This window comes from Salminus brasiliensis, chromosome 11, assembly GCF_030463535.1.
Source record: "Salminus brasiliensis chromosome 11, fSalBra1.hap2, whole genome shotgun sequence".
Classification (NCBI taxonomy): domain Eukaryota; kingdom Metazoa; phylum Chordata; class Actinopteri; order Characiformes; family Bryconidae; genus Salminus; species Salminus brasiliensis.
The window spans coordinates 15,173,186-15,195,919 of record NC_132888.1 but is presented as its reverse complement, the minus strand read 5'-3'; the positions used below and the strand labels follow the sequence as shown (position 1 = coordinate 15,195,919).

The 22,734-nt window shown below is 43.2% G+C and overlaps 2 protein-coding genes across 2 annotated transcripts; both read right to left on the bottom strand.

Moving 5' to 3' along the window:
* Positions 1–858: 858 nt before the first annotated feature.
* On the bottom strand, positions 859–6,393 carry LOC140565727 (uncharacterized). The gene is given in 6 exon segments (XM_072691773.1): positions 859–981; positions 1,398–1,513; positions 1,622–1,748; positions 2,749–2,900; positions 3,195–3,429; positions 3,778–6,393. Coding segments are annotated over 6 exon segments (3,369 nt in total).
* Positions 6,394–16,509: 10,116 nt separating this feature from the next.
* Positions 16,510–21,774, bottom strand: LOC140565726 (uncharacterized). The gene is made up of 6 exons (XM_072691771.1): positions 19,124–21,774; positions 18,579–18,781; positions 18,224–18,375; positions 17,095–17,221; positions 16,873–16,988; positions 16,510–16,551 (listed from the first exon to the last, which is right to left on the bottom strand). Exons 1-6 carry the CDS (start codon positions 21,772–21,774, stop codon positions 16,510–16,512), a joined length of 3,291 nt encoding a protein of 1,096 aa, XP_072547872.1.
* Positions 21,775–22,734: the final 960 nt, after the last annotated feature.

Below are 22,734 nucleotides of genomic sequence, written 5' to 3'. Positions count from 1 at the left end.
TCTGGTTCACTCAGTGTCCTTCTTTGGACCACCTTTGGTAAGTACCTGTTTTGCTGAGATGCTCTGACCCAGTCGTCTAGACATCACAAATGTGGCACTTGTGAACGTTCTTAGATTTCAGTGGTGCTAATATTACAGCTGATTAGTGACAGACTATAGCCAACCGGTTGCTGCACAATTTGTCAATCTGCTTCCATCTCCTTTTACCACTAGCCAGGTTCTGACCACAAAGATTGATAGACTGCAGTTGACCAGATATTATATGGGTACTTTTCTCAGCACCGCACATGACATGTGGTCCTGGTGCATCAGTCACTATGGTTTTGCTGGGCTAGGGTGAGTATGGCCCACTGCCAAAAATTACTAGCCCAAAAATCGAAAATTGACCATTGATGAAGGTCTGTCAATGGATGGGCTACAGATATCATTAGGGTGGACCTTCAGGGTTTTAGTAAAGTGTCCACAACCCAAAAATATCCAAAAGGAAGCTGTTCTATGTCAGAGCTTGACCGCTGCTGAGGATTTGGAAGAAGATATGTAGAAAAAGATGGACTTCGGTCTATAACTGTGCACCAGCTTGGTGGATCTACAAGTGAGAAACCATACCATAACCATAACATGTCATGTTTGTATATGGAACCACTGATTTTAATCAGGACATTGAAACCCTCCTATTCTTTTAAGAGACTGGTGAGCGTATACCATTACTCAAGGTTAGGTGTGGATCATGCAGATGCAAGGACTGTTCAAGGGTGTGCATATTACTGAGCATTCTTTATTACTCTGTCTCCACACACTGTTTCGAGACAAACTAGAAACACTAGTATCCCAGGTGTGCAAAAGCAACCTTAATCAAAACTACCAAACTGTTCCCGGGGGATTATGGAGTTCTTCTGGGAACAGAGCTGAATTGGTTGAGCTGTCGGTCAGCCTCCTCTCCTCAGCAGTACAGTGAGTGACTTTTTGGGTAATGCCGGAGTTCTGCACAGACACAATTATGAAGACTTTTATACAGTTTTGAATATAACCCCTGAGTGCCATTTATTACATGTATTAAACATTCACTGGGATTTTGGAAAAGATGTCTTGCTCCACCTAGAGGCAAAGGTGGAATCTGCTATGCCACACTGATACACAGAAAGACTGCATCTGCTTATGCATACACAGCTAAAATAGTGTGCACAGTTCTGAGATTTGGGTGAAAACACATTTCTAAAATTTAATTCAGGGCATTTTAACCATTTAAAGTTGATCAAGAGGGTTTCCTGGGCATATATTAGGCCACTAAAGAGCCTTGTTAGAAGGTCTAGGTTGAGGTCTAGGTCTGTGAAACCAACCCTCTATAAAGTCTATAAAGACCACTGTAAAACACTTATTATCAGTATTATCAGTATTACCTGGTCCAATGTGGGTAGCGATGGCAGTGGTATGAGTACATGTAGGTTGGTCAGGTCAAAGCTTCTGAACTTCTTGCCAATCAAGGCCAGCACTTCATCTACCTGCTGCTGAGTGCCTGAGAGCAGGGGAGAGGAAGGATAGAAAAAAACAAGCTTTAAAACACAAATCAAATCCATCATCAATCCAGATTAGCAGAACCTAATGGCTTTCACAGCTCACTCACCTTCTACATGGCAGATCTCAAACTCTTCAGTATGAGGCAGGGTTATAACGTAGACCTCTGCACCAGAGCTCTGCTTCAGAAAGTTCATATACTTCCCTTGCTTGCCAATCAATCTGCTGACAAGATGCTACAAACAAAAGGAAAGATAGGGCGTCAGAGCAAAGTCACACATAAGACACTTTTTACATACAGATGTATTATACAATGATTTCACTCTGCTTCAATACAGTAGTTCAGTACAGACAGGAGAACTTCATTACTGACTTCTGTTTAAGAGTTATAGTCAGTACTGAGAAAGCTCACCTTTGGCACCTCAAAATCCAACTCAATCAGTTCAGAGCTCTGTGATAGGCTGGCTGGGCTGCCACTCAGCTGGAAGCAATCAATACAGCTTAAATAAATAAACACTGGAATATGGAGCATTTTTCCACTATCTCTATTCACAGACAGAATGCATAGATCTGCAAATGAATATACAGTTGAAGAGAGTTGTGTAGTTGGTCAATCACTGTAAGAATTGAGCAGAGTTGGGCTGAGGGTCTTTTTCTGCCGAGGGTTTTACCTGGTTCATTGTGGGTAGCAATAGCTGTGGCAAGGGATCAATTATGTTGGTCAGGTCCAAGTTTCGGAACTTCATGCCAATCAAGGCCAGAGTTTTTTCTACCTGCTGCTGAGTGCCTGAGAGCAGGGGATGGGAAAAGATAGAAAAACAAGCTTTAATACACAAATCAAACTCCTCATCAATCCAGCTTAACCTAATGGCTTTCACAGCTCACTCACCTTTTATATGGCAGATCTCAACCTCTTCAGTGTAAGGCAGGGTTATAATGTAGATCTCTGCACCAGAGCGCTGCTTCAGGAAGCTCACATAATTCCCTTGCTTGCCAATCAATCTGCTGACGAGATGCTACAAACAAAAGGAAAGATAGGAAGCCAATATTAGTCAAAATTAGTGACTGACAGAAATGCGATATAGAATACATTGGACACTGCTGTAAGAACACACAGGCAATCAAACTGACAGAAGTATTATTTCCATACAGGTTTTTTTACAGAGTTTTCACAGTGACTACATACAGTTATTCAGTACAGAGAGAAGAACTTTATTATTGACTGAAAAGGCTCACCTTTGGCACCTCAATCTCCCACTCAATCAGCTCAGAACTCTGGGATGGGCGGGCTTGGCTGCAACTCTGCTGGCCTCCTGTCCGCAAGGTGAAGCAGCTGTCAGCTGAACCCATGCTATTTACATCTGAACAGTTCATATGCATTTAGTGACCTTAAATATGACACGTGTTACATTCATACTGTTGATTCAGGCTAAATCTTACTATTAGGGATGTCTTGACCCAATCCAGTGGATCAGGGTCAATCCATGCATACTGTATTTGATTGGGGAAAAGGTGTTTTAAGCCAAAGCGGGTCTATTAAAGCACCCTCTGGTGTCCTATAGGCGTTATTAATTAGGAAATCACTAATTACTGTTATTATAGTGAAACATAAGCACATTTCTAAATGCTCAGAGACCTCATGAAACAATGAATGTCATTTTTTACAAAATCATGGTACTCACCTCCTGACTGACCTGCCTCTGCCTTACTGGTTCCATTCTGGAGGCCTGGCCCGTTGAGCAGTGCTGCCTCACACACAGTAGCCACATGGTCTCTAGTCAGCACTGGCTTTTCCACCACTGCAAAATCGGAACTCTCCTGCAGTCCATCTTCCTTTTTTTCAGAACCTCTGGAGATCCCTGACATTTCATTAAGGTCATCTTTGCTCTCAGGCACAGCTGTGCTGAGGAGAAGGTCCTTGCTGCTGGTGGCATTCTCCGGCTGGCACGTGCTAGTGTCAGTTTCCTGTGTATCAGTTGTTTGATACTGAGGTTGCGTTGCTGAGTCCTGCTCATCTCCTGTAGGCAGGTGGCTTGACTCAGTGCTTACAGCAGCTGCTTTCTCAACTGCATTTGATGGGGTTGAAGTTGGGGCTTGGGGATTTTGCTTGATCATTATAGGGCTGCTCTCTTCGGAGTCTGCAGTTGCACTGCTAGAAGAGGGGGTGCCCAACTGTCCATGTGCCATCACTGTGACTGGTGGGCAAACTGGTTCTGCTGTGGAGAACCCTGAATTCTGAATAGGTTCCTCTTTATTCTCAGGCACAGCTGAGAATAAACCTGTGTCGAGGAGAAGGTCCTTGTCACTGATGCCGTCCTCTGATTGGGACATGCTACATCCAGAGTCCTTCGTTGCAGATATGGCCTCCGTAGCCTGAGGCTTGGGAAGTACCGGGGTCAATGCCAACTGTCCCTGAGAGGACACCAAACACTCCTGCTTATCCTCGGCCTTCTCCCATATGGAAGGAGTGAGGCAGCTATTGATGACCTCCTTCACGATCTGTGCTGCCTGCTCCTGTATGTCATCTGTGTGACATGAAGAGGATCTCACATGAGATGTGTGGAGATCCTCATCCTTTGTGGGCTCCTTGTCATTAAAAGAAGGTTCACAGCTGCTCACTGCCATGACCTCCTGTTGGCCCACTGAATTTACCTCAGTGATGAGACTGGCGGTCAAGTGCTGAAGATTCTCAGTGTTGTCACTGGTCTCAGCAGGCTGGCAAAAGTCCAAATTCTCTAGGTGCTGGGAACCTACAGAAGCTTCTGAGACAAGTATGCTGGCTGAGAGGGGAAATGAAGCAGATACCACAGGGCTCTCTGGGCCAAAAAAGTGCCCAAGTGCAGACTGAGCACATTCATCCACAGCTTTGGGTGCAGTGGAGGACAAGTCATCTCTGGTGGAGGAAGGGCTATCTTTCACCAAGTCCACTTGGACATTTTCAGCAAAAGGCACAGCCAATATTTCATCAGTTACCTCTCCCTCAGGCTCTGAGCACTCTGCTTTAAGCAGATCCACACCCGAGGACACAGTCAGTGCATCTTCCTTCATGTCAGATTCTTGTTCGTCAGTGTTTTTATCCTGATGCTGCATAGCGAAGTCCTGCTCATCTTCTGTAGAGAGGTGGCTTGACTCTGTGCTAACAGCAGCTGTCTTTGGTCGGTTTTGAGAACATTTCTCTACCAAATTTGATAGTGTTGAGGATGGGACTGGGGGGCTCCTCCCGATAGTCCCAGGGATGTCCTGTTGGAAATCTGTAGTTGCACTGGTGCAAGAGGGAGTGTCTTGCTGTCCATGTGCTATCACTGTGACTGGTGGGCAAACTGGTTCTGCTGTTGAGAACCCTAAATTCTGAATAGGTTCCTCTATACTCTCAGGCACAGCTGAGAATAAACCTGGGCCAAGAAGAAGGTCCATGTCGCTGATGTCGTCCTCTGACTGGGACATGCTACATCCAGAGTCCTCCGTTGCAGTTATGATCTCTTTAGCCTGAAGCTTTGGAAGTTCCGGGGTCGATGCCAACTGTCCCTGAGAGGACACCAAACACCCCTGCTTATCCTTGGCCTTCTCCCATGCATGGGGAGTAAGGCAGCCATTGATGACCTCCTTTACGATCTGTGCTGCCTGCTCCTGTATGTCATCTGTGTGACTTTGAGAAGAGGATCCCACATGAGATGTGTGGAGGTCCTCATCCTTCGTGGGCTCCTTGTCATTAAAAGAAGGTGCACAGCTGCTCACTGCCATGACCTCTTGTTGGACCGCTGAAATGACCTCAGTGATGAGACTGGTGGCCAAGTGCTGAAGTTCCTCAGTGTTGTCACTGGTCTCAGCAGGCTGGCTAATGTCCCCTTTCTTATGGTGCTGGGAACCTACAGAAGCATCTGAGAGGGGTGTGCTGGCTGGGAGGGCAAATGAAGCAGATACCATAGGGCTCTCTGGGCCAACAGAAAGCCCAAGTGCAGACTGAGTACATTCATCCACAGCTTTGGGTGCAGTGGAGGACAAGTCGTCTCTGGTGGAGGACGGGCTGTCTTTCATCAAGTCCACTTGGACATTTTTAGCAAAAGGCACAGCCAATATGTCGTCAGTTACCTCTCCCTCAGGCTCTGGGCACTCTGCTTTAGGCAAATCCACAGTTAAGCGCACAGTCAGTGCGTCTTCCTTCGTGTCAGGTTCCTGTTCGTCAGTGTTTTTATCCTGAGGCTGCATAGCGAAGTCCTGCTCATCTTCTGTAGAAAGATGGCTTGACTCATTCTGGCAAACTGGTTCTACTGTCTTGGGCTCTTTGTCAGGTGCACAGCTGCAAGCTGCCTCAGAGATTTCGTAGCTACTTTCTTCCATGACCTCCTGTAGGGCTGCTGAAATGACCTCAGTGATGAGACTGGTGGCCAAGTGCTGAAGTTCCTCATTAATGTCACTGGTCTCTGCAGGCCGGCTAAAGTCCCCGTTCTCATGGTGCTGGGGTCCTACAGAAGCATCTGAGAGGGGTGTGCTGGCAGAGAGGGGAACTGAAGCAGATTCCATAGGGCTCTCTGTGCCAACAGAATGCCTAAGCATAGACTGAGCACACTCATCTTTGGTGGAGGAAGGGCTGTCTTCCACCAGGTCCACTTGGACATTCTCTGCAAAAGGCACAGCCAATCTGTCGCCATCTACCTCTCCCTCAGGCTCTGAGCACTCTGCTTTGGCTAGCTCCTCACCTGAGGATACAGTAGGCGCTAATTCCTTACTGCCATGTGTAACGCTGCCCTCACTTGGTAAAGACAACATGTCCTGTGTCTCTTCATTGTCCTCACTGGTGATTTGTACTTTCTTGCGAGAGGTGTACCACCACCAGCAGCCCGCGAGCGCCAGCATACCAGGAACTATGTACCTCAGTGCCATCTCCTGTTATTCCTAGCTACTACTGTTGAGAACAGTTCAAAAAGTGGAAAGGTATAAAGTAGAAATTCAGCAGTTTCCATATAAAAATACTTTAGCAAGAAAAAGAAACTATCAGACATTCACAGAAAATTATAGAGCCGATTTAGTACATGAACAGTGGCCAAGGATTCCAATTCCATCAGAATCTGCATGTTTCCATTAGAGATGGGATTTCTGACTAATGTAATATTCAGGAATCTCCAAGAGTTCATGAGCACCTCATAAAAGGAGCTAATGAGCTAATGCTACAGCTACAGACTTTTCTACTCAGTGGGCGATGTGCCAACGTTAGTTTTGTCAATGAAACCTACAGCAAGTTCAGTTTCTGAATCTAGCTAATGTCACCTAGAACACCTAGAATCTCTGCCTTCTCAGTCATGTTCTTGTAGGTGTAAACATTAGATGATTTTAAGGGTCTCTGACTGATAGGGGCCCTAAAAAATATATAGTAATAGCATATTTTGGCAGAGCTGTTAGAGTTGTGGGGCCCAAAGTCCCTGGCAACGCCCATGGCAACTCACTTATGTTTAGCTAGTCGTTTCAGAGTAGAAAAACAATAAACAAACAAATCCCACATACCAGCAAAACAGCACATTTTACAGTTCCGCATAAAAGCATAAAAAATTACCTGCATAACTGATATTTCCTACATCTTTGGTGAAACGTCGTCCAAATAATCCCTTCACTCTTTCAGTGCTGCCTGACTCTCGACTGGTTCACCAACTACTGAAGAACTTGTGAGAATTCCAATTTTGATGACCTAACAATGAGCACCACTGACATCACGGCCTTTATGAAACTGTATGCAGTTTAGACTGGAAGACATACATACAGTCTACTGTAATGTAGTCTATTTCAGTAATGCCATGTCTTTACACAATCTAGGCCAACCCAACCAATTCCCATTCAAGCTTGAATCTGAGTCCCTTCATAAGAGAAAGACCATTAAAGGTAGAAGACGTGGAATTAATTAAAGTCGTGTACAATGCTGCACTGTCAGAGGAGACGCCATATAACTGTATTTCCAATTGATCAACACACTCTTCACTTCACTTACTCTTATGTTTATTCTTTTCAGATTCGGAGACTGTGCTGGCCACTCTATTACAGTCAGAATTCCGGTTGACTCCTTATTTCTTAAATATTGGCGACACAATTTGGAGGTATGTTTGGGGTCATTATCCTGTTGTAGGATGACCAAGCGCTGTCCACAGGGCCTTCTTTCTTTAAGATCCCTTCCACTTTGTATAAATCTCCAATTTTACCACCTCCAAAGCATCCCCAGACCATCACGCTGCCTCCACCATGCTTGACAGATGGCATTAAGGCATTGGTCATGCATCTTTTCATTGGTCCTGCACCTCACAAATGTTCTTCTGTTTGATTTAAAGACCTCAAACTTGGGCTCATCTGTCCAATGTCTTTTCTTTTTGGCCCATCGCAGTCTTTTCTTTTTATTGGCCAGTGTGAGGTATGGCTTTTTCTTGGCAATTCTGCCATGAAGGCCGTTGATGCTGACACTGGTGTTTGACGGGTTCCATTTGGTGCAGCTGTCAGTTGACAGCCTGTGAGGCGTCTTTCTCTCAAAATGCACACTTCTTGCACAGTTCTGCATTGGGGCCTCCCCCTCCTTTTTCTGTCCTTGTTAGAGCCAGTTTGTGAGAATTGCTGATAATAAGCCTCTATACAAAAATAGGCTTTAATACAATCTTTTTATTCTTTAAAAATCATCTGATACACTTAAATTAATTGTGAAATGGACAATATTGTTTGTGAATTGCATGAAAATGTAAAAGAGGGAAATTTGCAAGTAATCCTAAACTTTTGAGCGGTAGTGTATATATACATATACATATACATATGCATGTACATATACAGGTAATGGTCATAAAATTAGAATATCATAAAAAGTTGATTTATTTCAGTAATTCCAATAAAAATATTTATTAATTACACACAGACTGATATATTTCAAGAGTTTATTTCTTGATGTGTTATTTCTTGATGTGCTATAATGTGTTATTTTTGATGGTAATAACGGACAACTAATGAAAACCTCAAATTCAGTATCTCAGAAAATTTTAATATTGTGAAAAGGTTCAATATTAAAGACACCTGGTGCCACAATCTAATCAGCTAATTAACTCAAAACACCTGCAAAGGCCTTTAAATGATCCTCAGTCTAGTTCTGTTGGCTACACAATCATGGGGAAGACTGCTGACTTGACAGTTGTCCAAAAGACAACCATTGACACCTTGTGCAAGGAGGGCAAGACACAAAAGGTAATTGCTAAAGAGGCTGGCTATCCACAGAGCCATGTGTCCAAGCACATTAATAGAGAGGTGATGGGCAGGAAAAGATGTGGTAGAAAAAAGTGCACAAGCAATAGGGATAACCGCATCCTGGAGAGGATTGTGAAACAAAACCCATTCAAAAATGTGGGGGAGATTCACAGTGTGGTCTACAGCTGGAGTCAGTGCTTCAAGAACAACCACAGACGTATGCAAGACATGGGTTTCAGCTGTCGCATTCCCTGTGTCAAGCCACTCTTGAACAATAGACAACATCAGAAGAGTCTCACCAGGGCTAAAGACAAACAGGACTGGATTGTTGCTAAATGTGGTCCAAATTTATGTTCTCTGATAAAAGTAAATTTTCCATTTCTTTTGGAAATCAAGGTCCCAGAGTCTGGAGGAAGAGAGGAGATGCACAGAATCCACGTTGCTTGAGGTCCAGTGTAAAGTTTAATGATGGTTTGGGGTGCCATGTCATCTGCTGGTGTTGGTCCACTGTGTTTTCTGAGGTCCAAGGTCAACATGCTTCCTGCTGCTGACCAACTTTATGGAGATGAAGATTTCATTTTCCAACAGGACTTGGCACCTGCACACAGTGCCAAAGCTACCAGTACCTGGTTTAAGGACCATGAGATCCCTGTTCTTAATTGGTCAGCAAACTCGCTTGACCTTAACCCCATAGAAAATCTATCTATCTATAACCCCATAGAAAATCTATGGAGCCCCAGCTAAGTATTGAGTGCTATACATGCTCGTACTTTTCATGTTCATACTTTTAATTTGGTCAACATTTCTAAAAATCCTTTTTTGTATTGGTCTTAAGTAATATTCTAATTTTCTGAGATACTGAATTTGGGGTTTAATTAGTTGTCAGTTATAACCATCAAAATTAACAGAAATAAACACTTGAATGATATCCGTCTGTGTGTAATGAATGAATATAATATACAAGTTTCACTTTTTTAATGGAATTACTGAAAAAAATAAACTTTTTCATGATATTCTATTTATGACCAGCCCCTGTTTATATATATAGCCCCAGAATTCTACATGTTTATTTAAGTACTTTTTGCTAAATGAGGCATTCTTGCCATTCTGTTTGGTGGTTTGCATGAAGTCTTCTGCAGATAGTAGTCTGACAAATACACACTTCCCTCCAGACAACTGAAGATTTTTCTTAAGATTATGAAGATTCTGCCATCAGCTTACCAGTCTCTTTTCAATTGCCAGAGTTTCCTTTCTTCTTTATGATATTCCACACAGTTGATTTAGGTCATTCCTAGACATTATGGTGCCCTGAAATGCCAAACAAAAACTGATCAGATGTCCTAATTTGAAATGAGTGGAAAAACAATACATTTACATTTTTTTTTTACAGAGAAACAGTATAATTTTACATTTCTACAGAGAAACAGTATCATTTTAGAGTGAACACTGGCACACAGCTGGTGGAGTCACACTCAGCAACACAGAAAAATGACAATACACCTAAGAGAGAGTGTCAGTAACTGAAAGACACGTCCTGTTTGCAAATAGATGGTGCCAGAAGTCAATGAGAAAGATGTGTTTTACTGAGGTTGTATTTTGTTTCTCATTGGCTCCTGGCACCAACTATATGGATACTGGGCATGTCCTTCCACTAACTCATGGTCAGCGTGGTGTTATTTTTCCCAGGCTAACTTCTCTTACACATACATTCATGTTTTTAGCAATGGCTGGCTGCCTCACCTCAAAGCTCTGAGGCCTTGGTAAACATTCTTAGCGCGCCAAAACTCTTAGGGTGGCCCTTTGCTCCCTTTTTCCCACCACTCTAAATTAATACAAAAATACACTGATCTTGCTCACAGTGCTAAAGAAAGATCTATTGCCTGGCCTCTCTTTGTGTGTGTGGGTCAATGGTAAAGAAGGCTTTAATAGGTCCTGTTACATTTCTTACATTTTGAACTCTTTTGCACTTTGAGTGATTTTCTGTTGAGGCTTTATTCTGATGCTGCTTGTACATTGTCATTGTCATTTATTTTCAGCAATAAACAAATACAAAGGAATATCTTCAGCACATCAACTAGTCATAAAAAAAATTAATAAAAGGGTATATATTTATCTGTTAGTCTGACTTATCAGCAGTGGAAAGCTCTACTATTTATTCAATCAATAATATGTGAAACACAAAACAGATACGAGCAAGTTTTAATAACTGTATTCTATTCTCCGTCAAAGTTGTGCCTATCCTAAAGGAGACAACTCTGGACAGCTTGGATATCGGCAACTACAGATCCATTTCTCTTCTCTCCTTCCTCTTAAAGCTTCTTGAACAACCTCTACAACCAACTGTCTCTCTTTCTCATTCTAAACAATCTACAGGACCCTAACCAGTCTGGCTTCAAAGCAGCACACTCTACTGAAACTGCTCTCATTGCAGTTACAGAGAAGCTCCATGCAGCTAAAGCTGCCAAACTGTCCTCGGTTCTGATCCTCCTGGACCTCTCCACAGCTTTTGACACAGTGGACCACAAGATCCTCCTGTCTATCCTTTCCAGCCTTGGAATTACCGGCTCTGCATGGCGATTGTTTGCATCGTACCTGCAGGGACGCTCATATCAGGTAACATGGCAGGGGGACACGTCCGCTCCTTTTCATTGGCGTTCCACAAGGCTCGGTTCTTGGTCCTCTTCTTTTCTCGCTCTACACTAAATCTCTTGGTAAAGTGATATCCTCTCATGGATTCTCTTACCACTGTTACGCCGATGACACTCAACTCATCCTTTCGTTCCCACCATATGACACAAAGGTTTCTGCCCGCATCTCAGAGCTGCTGTACATCCCAGGAACTGCTGAACCTAAAAACGATCTTGCCATCTCCTTTGAGAACTCACTGGTACAGAAGCTCAAAGCCTTGGTGTAGTCATGGATGATGGTTCTCAAGTCATGTCGCAAACGTAACTCGGTCATGCAGTTTTCTCCTTTACAACATCCGGAGAATTCGACCCTTCCTCTCGAGAGAGGCTGCCCAGGTGCTCGTTGAGTCTCTCGTCACTTAAATACTTGACTACTGCAACTCTCTTCTGGCAGGTCTCCCTCTGCGCACCATCAGGCCCCTGCAACTTATCCAAAATGCAGCGGCATTTGATGGCAATGGTCAAAAGCCGATCCGCACCAAGAGCCCTTCGTGCTTCAAGTACAGCTCGGTTCGACCCACCAACCTCAAAATCGATGGAAGACAAGCGTCCAGACTTTTTTTCTATCCTGGCACCAAAGTGGTGAAACGAGCTTCCCCTGGGTGTCCGAACAGCAGAGTTTCTCGCTGTCTTCAAATGCAGACTGAAGACCCACCTCTTCCGAGAATACTTGGGCAAATAGTAGAGTGGTCACCTTACTGACTTGTGTTTAGTAGTGTCTAAACTTAGAGGTCTTTGAATTATTATTAGTCTATTCAAACTAGCTAAGGTTTTTCTAGGGCAAATAGCAAAGCACTTTTGTAAGTGGCTCTGGATAAGAGCGTCTGCTAAATGCTTTAAATGTAAATGTAAATGTAACTGTTTTTGCACTTTGAGTGATTTTCTGTTGAGGCTTTCAGCAGCTGAGGAGCTGAGCTAATACTCTCCTCTAGGAAGACCTCTGGATGATAGTTTACATCCCAGTGATGGAATTTGTTTTTCATTGTTTGTTAAAATAATAATAATTAATTTAATAAAGAGCCCTTGAAGGGTGTCCAATCCTAAAAACACCTGAAACCCGACGTAAAGCCATCAGCTAATTTGCAGCATATCTTCTGGACATGCAGGTGTGCTAGCTTACTATTGACCCACAATGCTATACAGTACTATGAACTACCACAATACTATGAACAATACCTAAAAAAAAAAAAGTTATTAATATGAAGATATACTAACATGACCAGAAGAAATTCATTCAGCTGTACAAGAGGATCAAGACCACCTGATGAGTGGGCATTAGGGTAATTTCAACTAGTTATAAATAAAGATAAATAAAAGGATATATATTTATCTGTTAGTCTGACTTATGAGCAGTGGAAAGCTCTACTCTTCATTTAATCAATAATATGTGAAACACAAAACAGATACGAGCAAGTTTTAATAACTTTATTCTCTTTTTTTAATAGATCTGTACAACCAAGAATCAAACCTTTTTCATGAGTCTAGCAAAAACTGACCTGTACATGTCTACGCTCTGGACAGGATTGCTTACACTCACATGAATCCAAAATGATTAATAAACTAGCTAGGTAAAACACTTCAAACCAGTCCTACCGACAGAGAACAAGGAGTAGAAAAAGAAAATAATTATGTCCCTTTTGTTTCCTACACTCTCCCCAGTGTTATACAAAACTACAGTGAAATCTTATTTACACAGACCTGGACAAATCAAGAAATACAGTGTGATGAAGCATCATGAGACTGGAGAACAGTGGGGTGGAGGTTATTACGATACTCCATTTGTCTTGAATAGAATAAAGAATGAGAAGTAGAGAAGCCTTATTCAAGACTAATCTCCTAAACTCAACCCCCATCTACTGGCCGTGGTGTGTTATTGCATGGACAGCAACAAAATTGATCTTATGAGGAAGAAAAATGAATGCAAGCTTTTTTCCTAAGGTATTTGAAAGAACACCATATGTGGTCGAGTGCACTCATTAGGCCTGTCTGAGCTGTAGAAGGCTATACACCTCCTCTATTTGACACAGAGATCAGACAGGCATAAAGTTACTATGCAGAAGAAGTGCTCCTCAAATGTAGAGGAGCTCATTCAAGACTAATCTCCTGAACTCAACCGCCATCTAGTGGCCATGGTGTGTTTCTGCATGGACAGCATCCATGACTAACTGACGAAATAACCCCAATGACAGCTGAACAGTTTACTGAAAAACTCCCACCCCTATCGACCTTAGGTTACACTCCGTCAGACCAAACAGAGCTAGTTAAATTAATAAATGATCCAGAAGATACCCTTCAATCAACCTTAGACTAAGTAGCACCGTTTAAAAGTAAAATGACAAGGCAAAAAAAAGGCTTGCACCGTGGCGCAGTGATCAAACTTGTACCTTAAAACAACAACAGTGCGGAAACTAGAGCGTAAATGGCGGGCGACCAAACTAGAGGTGTTCCACTCTGTGTGGAAGGACAGACTTAGTCAATATAGAAAGACACTCATTAAAGCTCACTCAGTGTATTTGGCCTCGCTGATCGAGAAAAACAAAATCCCAGAATACTTTTTAGTGAAATCTATAAACTTACTAAAGGCCAGGCAGATTCTCAACCCCAGGTTCCAACATCTTTAACCAGTAATGTTTTTATGGACTATTTTAATAATAAAATAGAAAATATTAGACAACAAATCCAACCCTGCTTATTAAATCAAACATGGCCGTCACCTGCTGGAGCTGCTTTAGAACATAACTTAGTTGTAGAACAAAGACTGGAAGCCTTCTACACACTTCCACAGCCTGAACTAGAAAAAATATTTCCTCAGAAAATTGTACAACCTGTATACTTGACCCAATTCCCTCTAAAATGCTGAAAGAGATACTCCCAATTAAAGTAAGACCTCTTTTATCAATAGTAAATCCATCCCTTAGCTTAGGGCATGTACCCAAACCCTTAAATTAGCAGTCATTCCAATTAGCAGTCAAATTCCAATCTGGATTCAGACCCAATCACAGCACAGAGACAGCCCTCGTGAAGATTACAAATGATCTCCTTCTTGCCTCTGATCAAGGCTATGTGTCTCTATTAGCTCTACTAGACCTTAGTGCAGCCTATGATACAATAGATCATACCCTATTACTAGAAAGATTAGAAAAAATGTTTGGAATCACAGGAACAGCCCTCTCGTGGTTCAAATCATATCTAACTGAATGCTATCAGTTTGTAAAGATAAAAGACTTATCATCAAATTACACAGAAGTAAGATATGGAGTTCCGCAAGGCTCAATTTTAGGACCGCTATTATTTACATTTTACATGTTACCACTGGGTTCAGTTATAAGCAGACATTGTTCCATTGTTATGCAGATCACACACAGCTCTATATATCAGCCAAACCTAACGATAAATTTAGGTTACAGAAATTGTAGGACTGTGTAAAGAATATTAAACTCTGGATGTCACATAACGTCCTTCTTCTTAACAATGACAAAACCGAGGTCCTTCTATTAGGTCCAAAAGACACTAGAAATAAACTCTCAGTCTTAATGTCAGACATGGCTGATGCTTCCATTATTCCTGGTCTAGCAGCTAAAAATCTTGCCGTCATATTAGACTCAGATTTATCATTTGAGCAACATATAGCCAATATTAGTAGGACAGCCTTTATGCAGCTAAGGAACATTGCCAAATTAAGAAACTCATTATCTCTACAGGATGCAGAAAAGCTAGTACACGCTTTTATTACCTCAAGGCTTGATTACTGTACTGCACTCTTGTCAGGTTGTTCCAGCAGGAACCTCAATAAACTTCAGTTGGTTCAAAATGCTGCAGACAGGGTCCTTACTAAAACTAGAAAATTTGACCATATCAGTCCAGTTCTATCAGCACTTCATTGGCTCCCAGTTAAATTTCATATTGAATACAAAATTCTTCTATTAACATATAAAGCCCTACATGTCCTCACTCATGAGTACCCGAAGGATTTTATTACATATTTTGAACCATCAAGATTACTTAGATCTCAGGGTGTTGGCTTCCTAGTAGTTCCCAAAATTCAGAAAACCTCAGCAGGGGGAAGAGCCTTTTCTTATAAAGCCCCCCAACTCTGGAATAACCTTCCAGATAATGTTCGGGATTCAGACACAGTCTCAATCTTTAAATCTAAGCTGAAAACTCATCTGTTTAGTTTAGCTTTTGGTAATTAATGTTTCCATTGTAGATGGACACAAGCGTTTCAGGGTGCTCTCGTGTTTGTGTCTTGTGAGTCTTGGTTCCTCCCAAGATTTCTTCCTCCAGCTCTGAGAGAGTTTTTCCTTGCAACTGTCACAATTAGCTTGCTCACTGAAGGTCTTTGATCCTTCATGTCTTCTTACATTATTTATTTTTTGTCTCTGTCTTTTACTAATTACCAATTATGTAAAGCTGCTTTGTGATGACAACAGTTGTAAAAAGCGCTATACAAATACATTTAACATGACTTGACAAACTCGAAATCTCTAACTGTGGATCAGAAGGGAAGGTGTATTGGGCCACAGTGTGTACTTTGTGAGAGAGGCTTCTTTTAATTGCAGTGATTGTGGGACCATTTTTGTGTTATATGGAACTACCTACCAAATTTAAAGACCTAGGAACCACTTAAGCATCTAAACAGTTCTGTAAGTTGTCATGGAACCACTGATTTTAATCAGGACATTGAATCCCTCCTATTCTTTTAAGAGACTGGTGAGTGTATACCATTACTCAAGGTTAGGTGTGGATCATGCAGATGCAAGGACTATTCAAGGATGTGCATATTACTGAGCATTCTTTATTACTCTCTCCACACACTGTTTCGAGACAAACTAGAAACACTAGTATCCCGGGTGTGCAAAAGCAACCTAAATCAAAAGCTGATGTGGAGAAAACAGCAACACAAACAGCAAAACTACCAAACTGTTCCCGGGGGATAAGGGAGTTCTTCTGGGAACAGAGCTGAATTGGTTGAGCTGTCGGTCAGCCTCCTCTCCTCAGCAGTACAGTGAGTGACTTTTTGGGTAATGCCGGAGTTCTGCACAGACACAATTATGAAGACTTTAATTCAGTTTTGAATATAACCCCTGAGTGCCATTTATAACATGTATTAAACATTCACTGGGACTTTGGAAAAGATGTCTTGCTCCACCTAGAGGCAAAGGTGGAATCTGCTATGCCACACTGATACACAGAAAGACTGCATCTGCTTATGCATACACAGCTAAAACAGTGTGCACAGTTCTGAGATTTGGGCGAAAACACATTTCTAAAATTTCATTCAGGGCATTTTTACCATTTAAAGTTGATCAAGAGGGTTTCCTGGGCATATATTAGGCCACTAAAGAGCCTTGTTAGAAGGTCTAGGTTGAGGTCTAGGTCTGTGAAACCAACCCTCTATAAAGTCTATAAAGACCACTGTAAAACACTTGCATATATTATATAAACTTATTATCAGTATTATCAGTATTACCTGGTCCAACGTGGGTAGCGATGGCAGTGGTATGAGGACATGTAGGTTGGTCAGGTCAAAGCTTCTGAACTTCTTGCCAATCAAGGCCAGCACTTCATCTACCTGCTGCTGAGTGCCTGAGAGCAGGGGAAGGGAAGGATAGAAAAACAAGCTTTAACGCACAAATCAAATCAATCATCAATCCAGCTTAGCAGAACCTAATGGCTTTCACAGCTCACTCACCTTCTACATGGCAGATCTCAAACTCTTCAGTATGAGGCAGGGTTATAACGTAGACCTCTGCACCAGAGCTCTGCTTCAGAAAGTTCATATACTTCCCTTGCTTGCCAATCAATCTGCTGACAAGATGCTACAAACAAAAGGAAAGATAGGGCGTCAGAGCAAAGTCACACATAAGACACTTTTTACATACAGATGTATTATACAGTGCTTTCACTCGGCTTCAATACAGTAGTTCATTACAGACAGGAGAACTTCATTACTGACTTCTGTTTAAGAGGTAGAGTCAGTACTGAGAAAGCTCACCTTTGGCACCTCAAAATCCACTTTAATAAGTTCAGAGCTCTGTGATAGGCTGGTTTGGCTGCCACTCTGCTGGAAGCAATCAATACAGCTAAAATAAATAAACACTGGAATATGGAACAATTCTCCACTATCTCTATTCACAGACAGAATGCATAGATCTGCATATGAATACACAGTTGAAGAGAGCTGTATAGTTGGTTAATCACTGTAAGAATTGAGCAGAGTTGGGCTGAGGGTCTTTTTCTGCTGCGAGTTTTTACCTGGTTCATTGTGGGTAGCGACAGCAGTGGCAAGGGCTCACTTATGTTGGTCAGGTCCAAGTTTCGGAACTTCTTGCCAATCAAGGCCAGCACTTTATCTACCTGCTGCTGAGTGCCTGAGAGCAGGGGATGAGAAAAGAAAGAAAAACAAGCTTTAACACTCAAATCAAACTCCTCATCAGTCAATCTTAACCTAATGGCTTTCACAGCTCACTCACCTTTTATATGGCAGATCTCAACTTCTTCAGTGTAAGGCAGGGTCATAATGTAGATCTCTGCACCAGAGCGCTGCTTCAGGAAGCTCACATACTTCCCTTGCTTGCCAATCAATCTGCTGACGAGATGCTACAAACAAAGGGAAAGATAGGAAACCAATATAAGTCAATATTAGTGACTGACATGGTATGCTAAAAATGCTATATAGAATACAGTGGACACTGCTGTAAGAACACACTGACAGAAGTATTATTTCCATACAGGTTTTTTTTTTACAGAGTTTTCACAGTGACTACATTCAGTTATTCAGTACAGAGAGAAAAACTTTATTATTGACTGAAAAGGCTCACCTTTGGCACCTCAATCTCCCACTCAATCAGCTCAGAACTCTGGGATGGGCTGGCTTGGCTGCAACTCTGTTGGCCTCCCATCCGCAAGGTGAAGCAGCTGTCAGCTGAACTCATGCTATTTTCATCTGAACAATTCATATGCATTAAGTGACCTTAAATATGAAACATTGTACATTCATACTGTTGATTCAGGCTAAATCTTACTATTAGGGATGTCTTGACCCAATCCAGTGGATCAGGGCCAATCCAATCCACAAATCCTTAATTACTGTTATTATAGTGAAATATAAGCACATTTCTAAATGCTCAGAGACCTCATGAAACAATAAATTTTCTACAAAGTCATGGTACTCACCTCCTGACTGACCTGCCTCTGCCTTACTGGTTCCATTCTGGAGGCCTGGCCCGTTGAGCAGTGCTGCCTCACACACAGCAGCCACATGGTCTCTAGTCAGCACTGGCTTTTCCACCACTGCAAAATCTGAATCCTCTTGCAGTCCATCTTCCTTTTTTTCAGAACCTTTGGAGATCCCTGACATCTCATTAAGGTCATCATTGCTCTCAGGCACAGCTGTGCTGAGGAGAAGGTCCTTGCTGCTGGTGGCATTCTCCGGCTGGCACGTGCTAGTGTCAGTTTCCTGTGTATCAGTTGTTTGATACTGAGGTTGCGTTGCTGAGTCCTGCTCATCTCCTGTAGGCAGGTGGCTTGACTTAGTGCTTACAGCAGCTGCTTTCTCAACTGCATTTGATGGGGTTGAAGTTGGGGCTTGGGGATTTTGCTTGATCATTATAGGGCTGCTCTCTTCGGAGTCTGCAGTTGCACTGCTAGAAGAGGGGGTGCCCAACTGTCCTTGTGCCATCACTGTGACTGGTGGGCAAACTGGTTCTGCTGTGGAGAACCCTGAATTCTGAATAGGTTCCTCTTTATTCTCAGGCACAGCTGAGAATAAACCTGTGTCGAGAAGGTCCTTGTCGCTGATGCCGTCCTCTGACTGGGACATGCTACATCCAGAGTCCTTCGCTGCAGGTATGGCCTCCGTAGCCTGAGGCTTGGGAAGTACCGGGGTCAATGCCAACTGTCCCTGAGAGGACACCAAACACTCCTGCTTATCCTCGGCCTTCTCCTGTGCATAGGGAGTGAGGCAGCCATTGATGACCTCCTTCACGATCTGTGCAGCCTGCTCCTGTATGTCATCTGTGTGACATGAAGAGGATCCCACATGAGATGTGTGGAGGTCCTCACCCTTCGTGGGCTCCTTGTCATTAAAAGAAGGTGCACAGCTGCTCACTGCCATGACCTCCTGTTGGCCCACGGAATTTACCTCAGTGATGAGACTGGCGGTCAAGTGCTGAAGATTCTCAGTGTTGTCACCGGTCTCAGCAGGCTGGCTAAAGTCTCCGTTCTCTAGGTGCTGGGAACCTACAGAAGCTTCTGAGACAAGTTTGCTGGCTGAGAGGGGAAATGAAGCAGATACCACAGGGCTCTCTGGGCCAAAAAAGTGCCCAAGTGCAGACTGAGCACATTCATCCACAGCTTTGGGTGCAGTGTAGGACAAGTCATCTCTGGTGGAGGAAGGGCTGTCTTTCACCAAGTCCACTTGGAGATTTTCAGCAAAAGGCACAGCCAATATGTCGTCAGCTACCTCTTCCTCAGGCTCTGGGCACTCTGCTTTAGGCAGGTCCACACCTAAGGACACAGTCAGTGCGTCTTCCTTCATATCAGGTTCCTGTTCGTCAGTGTTTTTATCCTGAGGCTGCATAGCGAAGTCCTGCTCATCTTCTGTAGAGAGGTGGCTTGACTCTGTGCTTACAGCAGCTGCGTCTGGTCTGTTATGAGAACATTTTTCTACCAAATTTGATAGGGTTGAGAATGGGACTGAGGGGCTCCTCCCGATAGTCCCAGGGTTGTCCTGTTGGAAATCGGTAGTTGCAATGGTGCAAGAGGGAGTGTCTTGCTGTCCATGTGCCATCACTGTGACTGGTGGGCAAACTGGTTCTGCTGTCAAGAAATCTGCATTCTGAATAGGTTCCTCTATACTCTCAGGCACAGCTGAGAATAAACCTGGGCCAAGAAGAAGGTCCTTGTCACTGATGCCGTCTTCTGACTGGGACGTGCTACATCCAGAGTCCTCCGTCGCAGTTATGATCTCTTCAGCCTGAAGCTTGGGAAGTACCGGGGTCGATGTCAACTGTCCCTGAGAGGACACCAAACGCTCCTGCTTATCCTTGGCCTTCTCCCATGCATGGGGAGTAAGGCAGCCATTGATGACCTCCTTTACGATCTGTGCTGCCTGCTCCTGTATGTCATCTGTGTGACTTTGAGAAGAGGATCCCACATGAGATGTGTGGAGGTCCTCATCCTTCGTGGGCTCCTCGTCATTAAAAGAAGGTGCACAGCTGCTCACTGCCATGACCTCTTGTTGGGCCGCTGAAATGACCTCAGTGATGAGACTGGCGGCTAAATGCTGAAGTTCCTCAGTGTTGTCACTGGTCTCAGCAGGCTGGCTAAAGTCTCCGTTCTCTAGGTGCTGGAAACCTACAGAAGCATCTGAGAGGGGTGTGCTGGCTGGGAGGGGAAATGAAGCAGATACCATAGGGCTCTCTGGGCCAACAGAGTACCTAAGCACAGACTGAGTACATTCATCCACAGCTTTGGGTGCAGTGGAGGACAAGTCATCTCTGGTGGAGGAAGGGCTGTCTTTCACCAAGTCCACTTGGACATTTTCAGCAAAAGGCACAGCCAATATCTCGTCAGTTACCTCTGCCTCAGGTTCTGGGCACTCTGCTTTAGGCAGGTCCACAACTGAGGACACAGTCGGTGCGTCTTCCTTCGTGTCAGTTTCCTGTTCTTCAGTGTTTTTATCCTGAGGCTGCATAGCGAAGTCCTGCTCATCTCCTGTAGAAAGGTGGCTTGACTCATTCTGGCAAACTGGTTCTACTGTCGTGGGCTCTTTGTCAAGTGCACAGCTGCTAGCTGCCTCAGAGATTTCGTAGCTGCTTTTTTCTATGACCTCCTGTAGGGCCGCTGAAATGACCTCAGTGATGAGACTGGCAGCCAAATGCTGAAGTTCCTCATTAATGTCAGTGGTCTCAGCAGGCCGGCTAAAGTCCCCGTTCACATGGTGCTGGGGTCCTACAGAAGCATCTGAGAGGGGTGTGCTGGCAGAGAGGGGAACTGAAGCAGATTCCATAGGGCTCTCTGGGCCAACAGAGTCCCTAAGCACAGACTGAGCACACTCATCTTTGGTGGAGGAAGGGCTGTCTTCCACCAGGTCCACTTGGACATTCTCTGCAAAAGGGACAGCCAATGTGTCGCCAGCTACCTCTGTCTCAGGCTCTGGGCACTCTGCTTTGGCTAGCTCCTCACCCGAGGATACAGTAGGCGCTATTTCCTTACTGCCATGTGTAACGCTGCCCTCACTTGGTAAAGTCAACATGTCCTGTGTCTCTTCATTGTCCTGGCTGGTGATTTGTACTTTCTTGCGAGAGGTGTACCACCACCAGCAGCCCACGAGCGCCAGCACACCAGGAACTATGTACCTCAGCGCCATCTCCTGTTATTCCTAGCTACTACTGTTGAGAACAGTTCAAAAAGTGGAAAGGTATAAAGTAATAATTCAACAGTTTCCATTTGAAAATACTTTAGCAAGAAAAGGAAACTATCAGACATTCACAGAAACATTTAGAACCACATCAGAATCTGCATGTTTCCATTAGAAATGGAAAAAAATATATAGTAATAGCATATTTTGGCAGAGCTGTTAGAGTTGTGGGGCCCAAAATCCCTGGCAACGCCCATGGCAACTCGCTTATGTTTAGCTAGTCGTTTCAGAGTAGAAAAACAATAAACAAACAAATCCCACATACCAGCAAAAAGGCATATTTTACAGTTCCGCATAAAAGCATAAAAACAATTACCTGCATAACTGATATTTCCTACATCTTTGGTGAAACGTCGTCCAAATAATCCCTTCACTCTTTCAGTGCTGCCTGACTCTCGACTGGTTCACCAACTACTGAAGAACTCGTGAGAATTCCAATTTTGATGACCTAACAATGAGCACCACTGACATCACGGCCTTTATGAAACTGTATGCAGTTTAGACTGGAAGACATACATACAGTCTACTGTAATGTAGTCTACTTCAGTAATGCCATGTCTTTACACAATCTAGGCCAACCCAACCAATTCCCATTCAAGCTTGAATCTCGGTCCCTTTATAAGAGAAAGATCATTAAAGGTAGAAGACGTGGAATTAATTAAAGTCGTGGACAATGCTGCACTGTCAGAGGAGACGACATACAGTGAGTCCAAGAAGTATTTGATCCCTTGCTGATTTTCTTTGTTTGCCCACTAATAAAGACACTATCCTTCTGCACTTTTAATGGTAGATATATTCTAACATGGAGAGACAGAATATCAAGACAAAAATCCAGAATATAATTTTAAAGAATATATTTTAATTAATTTGTATTTCAATGAGGAAAATAAGTATTTGATCCCTCTTGCC